Genomic DNA, 14,560 nt, shown 5'->3' on the forward strand with positions numbered 1-14,560 from the left:
GAGAATCGGGTGGGCGGCAGAGGAACGCTGCACCACTACAGCATCCCGGCTCAGTCTGGAGGCAGCCCCCCCAGAAGGGGGGGCTGTGCCAGGGCAGCTTCCGCTCACCAGGCCAGGCAAGCACTGGCGCCCACGGGTCAGCCGGGCTGGCAGGAGACCTCAGGGCTGCTCCTGCCCGCATCTGGCAGGCTGAGGCGCGGCGCCACCGAGGGCCGGCCTCCAACAGCAAAGGAGTGCAGCTCCTTGCAACGGGCACACTCCCACCCCGCTCTGGCTGCACGAGGAGGAAGGAGCCGGGCTGGAGAGGAGAGCCCAGCACAGTCCAGGCAGCGACGCCCAAGGCAGCCTCCTGGGTGCCTCTTGCGAGGGCTGCCACAAGCAGCTCCCCCAGTGCAAGCAAAGTTACTGGGGAGGAGGGAAGGGGCAGCCGGCCCCCGGCAGGGCCTGTGGATGCCACCACACACACACCCTCACCACCACCACCACCACCACCAGCCATCTGAACATGGTTTTTATTCCATTATTATCCAAGTACCTTTGAAAAGATAAATTGTACAAGCCAGCAAGTGAAAAATGTTTGGGAAATGCCGGCCATCTGCCCAGCCCTCAGGGGTTGGTGCCACGTGTAGAAAATGTACATATTTACAACTGAACCCTTCAGAAAAAAAGGGAAATGAAGAACCCGCCATGGCCAGGTAATACACAATAAAAATCCCATCAGATGTGGAAGGCAAGCTGAGCCCTGGAAGGGAGGAAATAACTGTCCACGGGGCTCTTCTGACCCTGGCAGAGGATGAGGACAAGACGACAACTCTGTTTGAAGGCACTAGGTGACACACACAAGGAATCTGACGTGGGCCCTCTCGAGGCCGACTCGCTAGCCCCGTGCCAAGGGATGCTCCGGACTCATCGGGACGAGGAGCCAGCGGCCGCAGCAGCACCAGTGGCACGCAAAAGAACGCAGCCGGGGTGGGGCGGTACGAGCCCACCACACACGCGCAAGAGCAGAGATGGAGCTAGAACTGGCCACCGCCGAGGCAGGAAAAGATCCACTTCATGGACCAAAGACACCGTTCCATGAGGCTCAGGGAGGCTCCAAGGGGTGTGTGCAGGAAGGGAAGCAGGCCCTGCCAGAGACAGGGAGTGGCATCCCATCCTGAAGGCCGGCACTGCCTGCAGGACATGGCCCCCCCTTTAAAGTGCCCAGATCTCTGTCTCCGGGACACCCCATGCCTTCTGCCGAAGAGCAAGAACATGAGAAGAAGTGAGGCATGGAAAGGCCCAGAGGGAGATGGGGGAGCCAGGGAGGCCCTCCAGCTGAGCATCCCTGGTGGGGGCTGGGAGGGGCGCTGAGGACACAGAGGGTGCCAAGCGTTCAGGGGTGGCTCCCGAGCAGCGTCTGAGGCAAGGGCAGGCCACCGCCTCCCACACCTCTTGCCCCACAGCCCCTTCCCCTCAAGTGCTTCTGGGCATCCCTATCGCCCCTGGGCGTCAATACTCCCAAGCAGCCACTGCTACCGTATCCTTCCAGGAGGGGGTCAAACTGCACCGCATGCGTCCAGGGTCCTGCTGCGCGTGTGGAGGCAAAAGTGCTGTGGCTTCCCTGCAGGCGTGTGGGGGGGCGGGGGCCACCTCTGGAGCGTCCCCGTTCCCTGCCACAGCCTTCCCTCCGCTCTGCCGGGGCTCGCCCACATCTCCCGCAGCCCCTGTCCTTGTCTCTCCGGGCCTAGTCAATCTTCTCCACCTTCCCAATGATCTTCTCTTCGAAGATGGGCAAAACCGCCTCGTCCTCTCGCACCTCTTCGAACACCACACCGCAGTCAAACTCGTCACTGACCTTTTTGAAGTAATACCTGCGAAGAGGGACGGCGAGTCAAAGGACAGCCTTGTGCCAACTGGGCCAACGCAGGCATGGCCCGGACCTCAGAGCGTCACTCGGGAGCTGGGGGGCAAGGTGCCTCTGGCCCCAGGCCCAGCCTTCAGAAAGAGTTTGCGGCAGCCTTTCGGTAGAGCCCCTGTGCGATCACGATCCTGTGATGCTAAGCAGCCATGTGACGTGAAGCGGCCTGAAAGTGGGCGGGTGCCTGACTCGCTTGCTGCTGCCACCCCCTTCCCCTCGGGAGTTTGTGGCCCTCCCAGTCCTCACATTATGGGGGGGGGGCTGCTCTTTCCCCTGCAGAGCATGAGATGTGGAAGGGAGGCTGATGGCAGGCACTCCACAGCCTCCCTACAGTGTGACAGGGCAGCTGGAGGGACCCTCAGCAAGGCACAGGGAGAGGACACAGGGACTGCAGGCCAGCAGCGTGCAAGGGACAGGCAGTGGTTGCCCCGGGGGGTTCCTGGGCCCCTCCCTGCCTGCTCCAGGGGCAACCTGGGCATCCGAGGCCATCCTCCCGCCTACCTGTAGCTCCCCTTCTTGGTGAGCAGCTCCTTGAACTGGCCCAGTGTGACCACGCGGCCTTTGACCAGGGTGCGGTACGGGATCGGCTCCCCACAGAAGTAATACGCCACCACAATGTTCTCGCAGGGCTGTGCGGAGCTGCCGCTTGGCCTCTTCTGAAGCTTCATCCTAGGAGGCGAACACAGCGCAGGCCCATCTCACGCTGCGGCCACAGCGACACGGACCCCGAGCCTGGCGGGCTGCTTCAGGCAAGGGCAAGACTCCACCAGGAGACTCTGGCAAGCTGTTTGCCCCCCCCCCCGGAGGAGGGGCAAATGCCGCGGGGGCCATGGACGCCGGCTGAAAGAGAAGAGGCTGGCCCAGAAGCGGCAGGCGGGGGTGCTCCAGACCGCCCTGCACACGTCCCAGCAGAACTGGGTTGTTGGGAAGGGAACCCACAAGGCTGCTCTGCTCCTTGCGGCCTTCTAGCCCAGCAACCCGAGCTGGGGTGGGGGAGCCTCCCTGCGGCTGCAATGACGCCCCATGCGGAAGGGCTCTCCTTGCGGCCCTTCAAGTCACAGTGGGCTTTTCTCCTCCCGCTTGCCTGGCTGCCCCGGTAAAGAGCCTCCGCCACTCCCAGCAAGGCTGCGCCTGCCTTGGGGAAGCCACGTCCTGTCTCCCCGTTTTGCAAAGCGTGGCTCCATCACCAACAGCTGGGCAGCTCGCTTCGCCTACACAGAGAGGCCCGAAAGAGCCCAGGGGTCCTAGACTCGTGCTGTGCCCCACGCTGGGGCTGGCACATTCCAGGAGAGGAAGAGCGGCCCTGGCAAGCCGAACAAGGACGGCCCCCTCCCCAGCAGGCAAGCCTTCACACTCAGCCTCTGAGGCCCGGCTTTGCCCTGCCCTGCACAGCACAGCACAGCAGCTGCCAAGCAGTGTTTGAGCATGGCCAAGGCACACGAGGACGGGGGGCGGGTGCTCCGGAGAGACGGCCGTACCCGGCAAGTGGCCCGAGGGCAAGGACTGCCATGCCTCGCCAGGAGCATGCGGTGCGGGGGGCCCGGGCGAGGGCTGCGAGGGGGGAGGGGAGGACGCAAAGAGCTGTGGCACGTACTCGGACTCGGAGAGGTCCAGGTCGGAGACGGCGGGCACCACACTCAACGGTGGCATGCAAGCTGGCCTGGCAGAGGAGCGCCCTCGCTGGATCACCTCCTGAACATACCTGAAGAACAACCTCAGACATTAGGCGGGTCGGCCCAGCTGCCAGCGCTCCTCTCCCTGGCCCAGGGAAGGGGCCACAGGGCAGCCTGGCCGCCGCCCCTCTGCTCCCCTCCCGCAAAGCATCGCACGTTGAGGGGACGCACGCCATGACTCGGCCGGTAGAGAGCTGCGTGGGGGCACCGTCCCAGGCACCGAGCGCGGAGGGAGAGCACGGCCCCGCGAGCGGGTGAGGCACCTCGTCCTCAAGCTGCAGGGGTACAGGGACACGGGTGACGCGAGGGGCCGATGCGGGGAGAGAGAGAACAGCCACACAGGCAAGAGATTGGAAGCCACGGCTGGGCTTCCCAGGAGCCCCTCAAGAAGAGGGTGCCTGGAGTTTGCCCTAGGCCCAGTGACTGGAACCAAGGGCTACCAGCAGAGTGCAGCAGAGCTCCCCTGCTGTCCCCCAGGCCAGGCTCCGGTCCTAGGAGCAGTCTCCCCTCCTCGTGCCACTCACTGCCGCTGCTGCGGCTGTCGCAGCATCCCAGAGGTGCTCGTGCCAGCCTCCGCCACAGCCCCACACACATGGCCCGTTGCCGTGGCCTGGCCAGCTCAGGGACTTGGCACCAGGGAAAAGAGAGGGTTGTACAGCTGTTCGCAAGGCTTGGCCAATTGGCCTCCACAGACAAGTTCCTTCTCCAGAGCTCCCCACAGGGGCGGTCTCCAAGCATGTGGCAGCACCGAGGGGCAGGAAGGGGCAAGGGAGAGGCCAGCAGCTTTCTCGGGTTCAAAAGGCAAGCAAGGGCAACAAGTGGGTAGCCAAGAGCCCCATCTCCAGCTCTCCCCATCCACTGGTTCTGGCGGCTTCCAAAGCCACTCCTGGGCCAGGGAATGCCAACCCCGCTCAGTGGGCCTCCCGGAAAGGGCGGCCCCTGGCCCTGCCAGCACCTAAACCCCAGAGAAAGAGGCCCCTTTCCCTTTCAGACGCCAGAGTTCCATGGAGCACAACCGGCCCTCCCAACCTGGCTGGGCTGCCCCACCTGCCCCCTGGCATGGTGGGCATCCACGGAGGGTCACAGTTGTTTCTTCCAAGCGAGTAGACCAGATACCGGGGCATTCCAGGAGCCACCGAGCCAATAAGCCTTCAAGGGAGCCCCCTAGGTCTGGGAACAGCCCCTGCAGGGACTGCCGCCCAGTCTGGGAAGAGAAGGGGACTCCCTGGCCAGCTGAGGCAGGTGCCAAGACCCAGGAGGCACACCGGGCAGGCCCTCCCGCAGCGTGTGGGCAGCACAGCCTAAGTGAGGGGAAGGCCGCCTGCCCTCCTGGCCAAGGCAACTCAGTGCCCCAGAGATCCCCCCTGCAGCTCTCCCCACTTACCGCTGCTTGGCGGGCGGTTTGGCAGTCCTCTTCTCCTCTTCCTCCAGCCTCCGGCGGGCTTCCTCCAGCTGGGTCAGTGGGTTGGGGGCTGGGTTGGGGGGCATGGTGGGGTCCTGGATGAAGGGGTGTGAAGGCTGCACGACGTTCCGGAGCTGGGCGCTGACCCAGGGGTGGACCGCCATCGGGCGCTCAACAGAGGCCGGCCGGGGCAGCTCGTGAGCAAGATGCTTCTTTGCACCAGAAGAACTTGGGGGAACAAACAAGTGGAGAAATGGTCGTTCTCTTCGGGTGCTTGTGCTAAAACAAGCCACAAAATAGGCTCAGGTTCCAAGCACGCAGCAGAACAGAGACAGGCAAAACAGGCATGCGCTCAAGCCAGTGTTGGCCCGCTCAAGGCATTTGCTATCCGGCATGTAGGAAGGAGGCACCAAGGCAACCTTTGGAGCAAAGCGTTCCAAATTCAGGTGCGGCCCCAGAGAAGGCCTCTCCTCGCCCCTCGCCCAGCTGAGCCTGCCCTGTGTTTGGGACAAAGAGAAGGGCCCGGTGCCAGATCCTCGGGTCTGGGCAAGCTGGCATGGCTGGCTGTGAGCCCTGAGGTACGCGCACCTCTGCTACTGAGGCCCATTCATGGTCACCTCCCCCATCTTAGTACTAGGCAGAATCCACACTCCTAACATGTGGAGTGACAGGTCAGTGCCCACACACGCACGCAGACCATTTTAGGCCGGGCTGGCAGGGACTCCTCTGTCCCAGTGCGACTCTAGCTGCAGAAGAGCTCCGTGCGCATGATGCTGGACAGAGGAATGCGGGGAGGCTGCCCCTGTGTGGAGGCTAATTAGGAGCCTGGGAACGTGTGACTCGCTGCTTGAATGGGAGTACCGGCTTTTAACAGCGGCCGGATTCAAGCCTCCTTTACAAAAGGGTTCTTTGATAGGGCTTATCGGGGTTCTCCTCAGGGACACAGGCACCTCAGGTGACATGCAGACCCGCCCACGTACCTCTGCGCAACCTGGCCACCATTCCTTCTGCTTCGCTTACCTGTGGTTTGTCTTCTTGTGCCTGCTGATCTCCTTCTCGCCTTCTATGATCCACTGCATGATCTTCTGGTTTCTTTCCACGTCTTCCGGAGAGCCGGGCACATCATAGCTGGCGCCATCGTTCTTCCCCGTGTCCCCCTTCTTGACGTTTCGCTTGGACAGCAGGCCGCCTTTTCCACTAGGAGGAGGACACACCAGCGGCAGGCAAGTCATCAGCTGCTCACGGGGGGAAGGCACAGCAGAGGCGCAACCCAGGCCCTGCGGCCCCGAGGCAGCCAGGCCGGCTGGCCACTGCTCCTGTGGGGGGGTGTCCTGGAGGGGGCGCTGCTCTGCTCTCTGCACCAACCGGCACACAGAGCCTCGCAGGCGTCACCACCTGGGATGCACAGCCTCCTTCACAAAAAGAAGTCAAAGAGGGCAGTCATGAAGGTTGAACCCTGCAAGGGTGATCCCTCGGAGAGTACCCAAAACCACAATACCAGAGGCTCAGAGAGCATGCACGGTGCAAGCGAGGAAAGGCAGGATGCAGCCTAAGAGGTCACCAGCACGGTGGGTCAAGGGAGCTATTAACAAGAAGGGGGCTTCCTTCAAGAAATGGGCGTCTTGCTCGAATCGGAAAAATGGAAGGGAGCGCAAGCCTGCACAAGGGGAAAGCATGCAGAGAATAAGAGAAGCAGAGGGACGCTTTGGGGAGCACTTTGCTAACAGCATCAAGGCCAACGAAACATAATTTTTTAAATACAGCAGAAGGAAGAAACCAGTCTATGAGGGCGGTGGACTATTGGATGGTAACAGAATTAAAGGAGCACTACAGGAAGGTAAGGGGGTTGCTGAGACGCAACATGAATTCTTTCATTTGAGGATGGAAAATGAGGATACAGCTGAGGATACAGACCAGATACCTATTCCTGAATTGATGTACTCAGGAAGGGAGCCTGAGGAATTAAGGCAGATAATAGTGGGGAAAAAGATGACATTCTAAATCTTTAAAAACATAAAGTTAATAGATCACGGGGTCCAGACTGTATCCATCTGAGTGTTCTTGAAGAGCTCAGATACCAAATCACTGCTCTTCTTACAAACATGTGTAAGAAGAGTGTTTTTGCAATCAGCCTCCGTACCAGAGGACTGCAGAACAGCAAACACCAATTTTTAAAATGGGATCTGGGGGAACGCGAGACCTCCCTCCTACGCCTGCCCTCCCCTCCGACTGCCATGCGCTCACCTGTAGGCCAAGGCATCCAGGGGGCCAGTGGCAGGGCCCAGGCAATCCCCATAGGCCCGCAGCTTGGGGGGGCACCCGTGAGCGTCGACAGTCCAGGCAAAGCCGCGCTGGCCCGCCTCCGCCTCCGCGGGCTCCTTGGCCTTCAGGGCACTGTGGTGGTGGATGAGGTGGTGGTACACGTGCTTGTGGTGATACAGGCTGGCCGCGTCCAGCTTCAGCCCCGGCTTGGCAGGGTGCTTGCTGTGCCCCAGCGAGACGGCACCCATCAGGCTGTGCAGCTTGCCGGCCAGGCCGCTGTCTGGTGAACGCAGCTTCGGGGAATGGCGCCCCGGGCCTGGCGACTGGCAGCCCGGGGTCTTCATGACCCGCTGGACGTGCTCGTCCAGGATGCTCTCCGGGTCCTCCTCGTGCGCGTCCCTCAGCTGCACATCCGCGTAGCGGGGGGGGAAGTGGGGCACAAGCTGTGTGGGGGGCAGTTTGTGGCTTCCCACAGGACCGCCCAAGGAGACGTCCGCATCTTCACCTTCTTCTTCCTGTCACAAGACACAGGCACAGCTCAGGACTGGGGACTGCCCAGCCAGATCTAGCACCTCCCCACAGACACCCCAGGCCCCAGCTAAGAGGGAGAGGTCAGGGACCAGACGCCTGCACTGCACCATGGTGCCCTGTGTCCTGGCGCAACAGCCCTGCAAGGCGTTCTCCAGGAGCCGGACCTCTCCTGGCCCTTCAGGCTGCCACTGCACTCATCTCCTTTTCCAGCCCCTTCAGAAAGCAGCTACGGTGGGAGGTGGGCGCGTGGCGTCCCTTACACAGCTCAGCCCGGCCACTGCACCAGAACTTCACAGAGGGCAGCAAAGGCCCCGTTCCCTCACACTTAGTCCCAGAGGTGTCCTTCTGACAGAGCCCCAGAAGGAGCAGGATGGGTGGGGAGATGTCAGCAGGGGCTACTTACTGCTCGGACTCGCTTCAAGCGCTCCTCCAGCTTGGCCTCCGCTTCCCGATCCCGTAGCACTTCTTCCAGGCGATTGATCAGCTCAGCAGCAAACTTCTGTGGTTCAACGTGGATATCCTTTGGCATTCGGTACGTACGCTGTGGGGGGCACACGCACAGAGCTGGTTAACAACAGGCTGCTCCGAGTCAACAAGGAAGCTGGCCCAGCCCATGAGTGTGGCGAGGGAGAGGCAGCTGTGTGGCAGGAGACCAGGACAATGCTCAAGGCCCGGCCAAGCCAGCTGTCCATCCCGTGGGAGTGTAAGGATGCTCAGCCTGGCCAAAGAAACAACGCGGGAGCAGAAAGCAGGGCGGGAAGGCTGCAACAGGGCGATGGCCACCCCAGGCAGCAGCAGCAAGCCAGGGAAGGCAACACAGGCCTGGGCCACACCAGTCCGCCCGCAGCATCAGCTGCTGGACTGCAGGTGCACAAAGCCAACAACTGAAGCCCTTCCAGGGCAGAACGACCATCCTGAAGGGCAACTTCCTAACTGGGCTGCATTGCCTTGAACTTAAGCCCAGTTTTATTCTAGGCACGCAGAGTGTGGCTGTCAATCCATCCGGAGATCACACATACTGGAGTGCTCCAGATGATGTCGCTTCCAGCACCCATCAGCCCCATGCAGCACGGCCAGTGACGATGGGGGAAAACTGCTCCTGTCTGAGTGGTGCGGCTCTTCTCGGGATGGCCACAAAGGGAGGACTGCTGGATCTCGGCCCTTCCCTGCCACCAGCCCAAAGGGGTGGCTGATGTCTGCTACTTACAGGAATGTGAGGTAGTGGCACACGTCCGTTAGCTTTGGCACTTTCCTGCATCTCTCTGCGATGCTGCTTGCGAAGTCGGTATGGCGGAATCCCATCTCTGCCATGAGAGGTTGAGGAGAAAGAGAGAGGCAAACACAGAGAAGGTCAGCTCCAAAAGAGGAGGAGGAGGAGGAGGAGGAGGAGGAGGAGGAGGAGGAGGAGGGCAGCACCAGGCCAACACTGGAGGCCAGTCTGGCAGGCTTGCCCAGCGCTGGCTGCTAAAGGCCCCAGGGACAATCCCCCCTCTTCTGAGTCACTCTTTCTAGCGCAGGTCCCAGGAGGGCACCCCTGCAGCACATGCCTGAGGGGAGGGGCTGGGCCTGCCGCCTGCCCCCAGCCGCAGCTGGCCTGGCCATCCTTGGCACGTCCACCTGCCCACATTTTTCTCCACCAGTCATGTTCTGGCCACCCACCCATATTGTGTCCACGGGAAGGCTGGCTGGCGGCTGGCTCAGCAATGTCCTGTCTACTGGAAAGTGCCTTCCCCTTTCGGTAAGAGAGACGGACGTCACACATGCCCCCTCCAGCGGCACGGCAGGGCTTGGGGGCCTCTGGCACAGGCACAGAAGTGCCCCGCCTTCCTGCAGAAAGGGAAGGCCTGCCTTGCAGGGGCCTCCCCGGGGCAAAGTCACCTGCTGTGTCTGCCCCACTCCTGTTGTCTGTCTGGGCCACAAGGCAGATGCAGGCAGGGCCCTGCTTTGCCAGGGGCCTCAGCCCAGAAAAGGCTGCACAGCAAGTAGAGCTGTGCCACATGGAGCAAGTGGAATTCCCTCAGAGTGCCAGGAAGAGCTTGCAGGGAAGGCGCTAAGGGAGCGGCTTGTTCACTGCTCTGGAATCTGTTTAAATTAGGAGCAGTATATGATGCTACACATATATGACAACAAATGAGGAACAGCCCCCTCTGGGGGATTCTCTGGGAGGGGAGGGAGCCAGTCCATGGAAGCAAAGTGACCCTGGCGGAGCTGAGCGGGGCGGAGCAGGGAGCCGCACATGGGCCCTTCCGGAGCCAAGGCTCTTGGCCATCCACGGAGAGCGACGGGACACCAACCTGCTAGCCAGGAACTGACACCTTCCGACCCAACAGGCCCAGGCGGGCAAGGCAGAGAGAGGGCGACCCTCGCTCGCCCTGCCGACCGCCACCATCTCCAGGAAACCCCAAAGAGGGAGAAGGGGTACTCACACGCTGCTGTCAGTCAGCGACACGGTGTCTGCATCACTGGACATGCTGTGCTGCTCGCTGTCGTTGGCACTGGTGGCCGGAGCCAGAGCGTAGCCTGTGTTGACATAGTAGGGATGGACAGGCTCCCTCCAAGGCCCGTGCCTGCAGCAAGAAAGCAGCAGGAGCGGAGGTGACACCAGCGGGGGCCGAACCCAGGTCCCACCAGCCAGGGCGGTGAGCGGCAGGGAAGACGCATGGATGGGCACCGCAGCTTGTGGAGAAGCAGCCTGCTCATGATGGCACGAAGGGGCCTCCTGGGAGCTCAGACACGGAAGCACTAAAACCCAGACCCCCACCCGTCTGGCACCCGGCACAGAAATAGAAATGGGCACTTGTGGTCTTTTGAGTGGAAGACCATTCAAAACCACAATCACAGAAGCTCAGCTGGAAACAATATTGGAAGTGAAGAAGCGGAGCACCAAGTCCGTGAGGTCACCAAAGGCAAAGAAGGCTTACTTCAAAAACGGAGAAGCTTGCCCAGAGGAGGGAAACAAGAGTGCAAACCCGGCACAAGATGTGAGCGAGGGCAAGAGATGCAAAAGGGCACCTTGAGGTGCATGCTGCTAACGGCGTCAAGGTGAACATGCAATTCTTCAAAGATACCAGAAGCAAGGGAAAGACTGGAGAACGGCCGATGCAACACCAATTTAAAAAATATCCAGGGAGGACACAGGAAATTACAGGCCAGTTAGCTTAACACTGGTTCTGAGTAAACTGCTTGAAAGTATAATTACAGGTAGAATCCATAAACACACAGAAAGACAAGCCCTGATGAGAAAAACTCAGCACGGCCTCACAGGGGAAAGTCTCATTAACCCAGTGGAGTTCTTTGAGAGTGTCCTCAAGCATGCAGACAGGGGCAACCCAGTAGACACCATCTTTTGACAAAGTCTCTCATCAAAGGCTCTTGTGCAAAGTAAACAGTTGTGGAATAAAAGGGGAGGTACTCTTATGGATCATTACTTGGTTAAAGAACAGAAGACAGAAGATGGGAATAAATGGCAGCTTCTCCCAGGGGAGAGGTGTAACCACTGGCACACCACACGGTTCAGTATTAGGGCCAGTTCTTTTCGACCCATTCATAAATGGTCTGGAATTAGGAATAAGCAGCCAAGTGGCCAAGCCTGCTGATGACACCAAGCTATTTGGAATAGTCAACACCATACGGTATTGTGAGGCGCTCCAATGGGATCTCTCCAAGCTTTCCATGGGGATCAAAACAGCAAACGCCGCTCAATATAAGTGAGTGTCGAGTAATGCATCTGGGGAAAATATCCCAGCTACAAGCATACGCTGATGGGAGTGGAGCCAGCAGTAACTGAGCAAGAAAGACATGCTGTGTAGCAGTGGACAGTCCAGTGAAAATGGCAGGCCAGTTCATCTTCAAGAAATAGGTTCTAGTTCAGACCCTGCTAGCAGGACCCAAGGACCATGCTCAACTGGAGAAAAATCACAGCACTGAATGAGCCGGGGGTGGGCCATGTTCTCCCGATGGACAGAAGAGGAAAAGCAGCAGGCAAAGCTGAGCAGCACAGTGCCTTCTTCACAGGCAGTGGGAGCGGAAACAAAAACTACCTTGACATTCCCCCACAGTGAATGGGGCAGATGCCACAGTTCAGCAGGGTGGCTGTCCACCTCTGGAGCGATCCCCACACTGGCAGTGATAAGCTGTGCGTTTTCCCCTTGAAGTCCCCTCTTTGTGCATCCTTTGGCCAGCAAATGGCACAAAAGGATCGTCTGCTTTCTAGAGCACAAAGCAAAGAAACCGAGCCTGTCTACCTACAAGAAGCCAAGGGTGCTTCCCGGGGACCCCAAGCCTTGCCAAAATCTGTAAAGCCCAGCCCAGAGCCAAGCCACCACATTCTCCCAGGACCTTATCTCCGGGACCGGATGTTGAGAGAAAAGCCTAACATACATTCACTATGTGCCAAACAGACAGGGCCTGCCTCTGGGGAACCTCCCATCAAAGCTTTGGTTGGTGCTCGGACCAAAGCACTGAACAGGCTCACCTTCCAGCATCACCTGTGCAAAGCAGTTCAGGTAGCAAAGTTGGGGTGACTTCTGCAGAATTGCAGAGTGGGGAGGGCCGGGCTGACCACAGCAGGCAGTGCTGGGCGGAATGGGCCGCCTGGTGAGTTGCTAAAAGAAACCCTATTGCTTCAGCCGCCAGCTGCGGTTGCCCAGCCACTGCTGGGCGAGCACCAATTCAGAGACTTCGCTGGGTATGCAGCAGCCACACACATGAGCCACCATCCTCCCAATCCTCACAGCCATTTCCAGTGGCCCCATTCAGTAAGAACTGGGCCTGCTTTAAAGGAAGGCGATGTGCCAAGAGCACTACACCTGTGTTTCTCACCTGAACTCTCTTCCCTCACTGTATCGCCTTGATGTCGAGGCTCGCTGACCGGCTGTCTCCAGGAGGAGCTTCTGCGTGAGCCGACTGGAGGGGGCAGAATCCCGGGTAGCTTCCTCCTCCTCCACGTCCTGCTCACATTTCCACTCCTCATCCTCATTGAGGGTAGGCAGATACCCAGGCAAACACTTCCCAGTCCCCGACCCTGAACTCTGATCACTGTACACCTTCGGACTTTCTGCACCTGTCCTTGTATATTCCAAATAAATATCTGACTTAAGGAACAGTGGATAGGTATTCTCCTCTATCATGGACTGAATCTCTGTCTGGGCTTGGTCAAACATGGCTGGATCAATTAACTGCTTTATCACACAATCTTTTATGAAGCTCTTGGTTGCTGGTTTGATCTGCCGGGACACGATCCCATTATTGTCCAGAATGTACTTCTTGTAGATGGCCTTTGCCAGCTTCAGCCGCTTCTCCTCGTTGGAATCGCAGGGCTCCAGCTTCCGGAAACCACTGCAAGCAAACCAGAAGTCCAGCAAGTCTGCACAATTCTCCTGCTTCAAGAAGGTCCTAAACAAGTTTATGCCATCTTGGTCATCCAAAAGGGAGTGCAAAGACTCTGCCCATCTCAGGTAGGGAGGTGTAGGAGAAGCACTTCCCTCTGGCTCATAGCCCAGGTCCAGGTCCGGACGCCTTGGCGTTGCTGTAGAAGTTTCAGTTTTGACAACCTCACACTTTCCAGAGTAAAATCCATGGCTGACTGGCCGCAGATCTGTAGAAACTAGTTCACCTTCCTCACCAGGGACTGGTGGCCTGGGAGCGTCCTCGGTAAAGCTTCCCCCAAGATCCAGAGGGAAACCTTTGTCTTGAACATTCATCTTGTTGGCACTTGCTGGCACACGAGCCAGAGCGAAAGAACGGGCCCTGCCTCAGCACTCCAGCAGGTACACGCAAACCCAGCTGCGACAACAGAAAGCAGTGGTTAGAAAGCACAGCAAGCAGCTCTCTGGAGAGCTAGTTCAATATTCCAAATTCTGTTACAACCAGAGGATATCAGTTCCTTTTCCCAGGAAAATAAGGACAAAACTTCCAGGGGGAACCAAGAGGTGCTCCAAATTAAGAGAACCCGATGGCATTGCAAAGCACCAGTGAAGAATTTGATCCCTCATTCTCTGACAAATTTTACTCACTTCCAGATAAATCCTTTACTGAAAATTAATCTGCATGTTCCTCTACTGATTCTAATTTCAAAAAGGCCCAAGAATTAATTAAAGTGACTGCCTAAGAGAGTTAAACATCTAATGCAACTTTCTGCACAACACCTCAAAACTAATACATTTATAGCACAAATATAACAGAGCCTATTGTATTAAGCAGCGTGGGAAAAGGGAGCTAGAGGGAAGAAAGGGGCGATTTGCTGTCCCCTTCAGCACCGTGTGCCCGAGAAGTAACCCAACCAAGTGTACAGGACTTGCTCCAAGCTAAAGGGTCCCGGGCTGCGGTCCTGAGGATCTGCAGCAACCGTCGGGCAGGGCTGGCGCAGCAAGGAAACTCGCCAAACTTTGCCGGGCCTGCGGACCCCAACCGCCCCCAGTTCGGCACCCGCGGGCCGGCCGGTCCTTCGCCCCCGGCCGCGGCAGCCCGGGCGAGGCGAGGCGAGGCGAGGCGAGGTGACAGCAGGGCGCGACAGGGCCGCGCTCCGGCCCGTTCCGCCGCTCGGCGGCCAGCGGGCGGTGCGGCGGCCCGGGAGCCTCGGTCCGCCGGAGGGCCGGCGAGAGGGCGCCGAGCGCGGCCGCCGCCGCCGCCCTTTGTTTGACGGCGGGTAGCCTGCCCTGACAGCCGACACGTGCGCGCCCGCCGAGCCGCTCGGAACGCGGGGCCGCCGCACTGCCCGCGGCTTCCCGGCCAGCCCTGGCGGCCGCCTCGGCCGGCACCGCGGGCCCCTCGCCTGGGCCTGCGCCCGCCGGC

At 59.5% G+C, this 14,560-nt stretch overlaps 1 protein-coding gene across 4 annotated transcripts in view; it reads right to left on the reverse strand.

Moving 5' to 3' along the window:
• Positions 1-495: 495 nt before the first annotated feature.
• Positions 496-14,560, reverse strand: part of AXIN1 (axin 1) — a 14,210-nt gene continuing 145 nt past the window's right edge. Inside the window, exons 2-11 of one of the 4 annotated variants that reach the window (XM_044433540.1) lie at positions 12,590-13,552; positions 10,195-10,335; positions 8,976-9,072; positions 8,172-8,309; positions 7,220-7,752; positions 5,996-6,172; positions 4,958-5,254; positions 3,495-3,602; positions 2,402-2,569; positions 496-1,853 (exon numbers count right to left, since the gene is read on the reverse strand). In XM_044433540.1, coding sequence (XP_044289475.1) covers positions 1,727-1,853; positions 2,402-2,569; positions 3,495-3,602; positions 4,958-5,254; positions 5,996-6,172; positions 7,220-7,752; positions 8,172-8,309; positions 8,976-9,072; positions 10,195-10,335; positions 12,590-13,470 — 2,667 coding nt within the window. In that variant the 5' untranslated portion in view covers positions 13,471-13,552 and the 3' untranslated portion in view covers positions 496-1,726. Of the gene's footprint in view, positions 1,854-2,401; positions 2,570-3,494; positions 3,603-4,957; positions 5,255-5,995; positions 6,173-7,219; positions 7,753-8,171; positions 8,310-8,975; positions 9,073-10,194; positions 10,336-12,589; positions 13,553-14,560 lie in introns of those variants that run through there. The other 3 variants (XM_044433541.1, XM_044433544.1, XM_044433542.1) reach the window with 3 other exon arrangements.

This window comes from Varanus komodoensis, unplaced genomic scaffold, assembly GCF_004798865.1.
Source record: "Varanus komodoensis strain SLA01 unplaced genomic scaffold, ASM479886v1 scaffold26, whole genome shotgun sequence".
Taxonomy (NCBI): domain Eukaryota; kingdom Metazoa; phylum Chordata; class Lepidosauria; order Squamata; family Varanidae; genus Varanus; species Varanus komodoensis.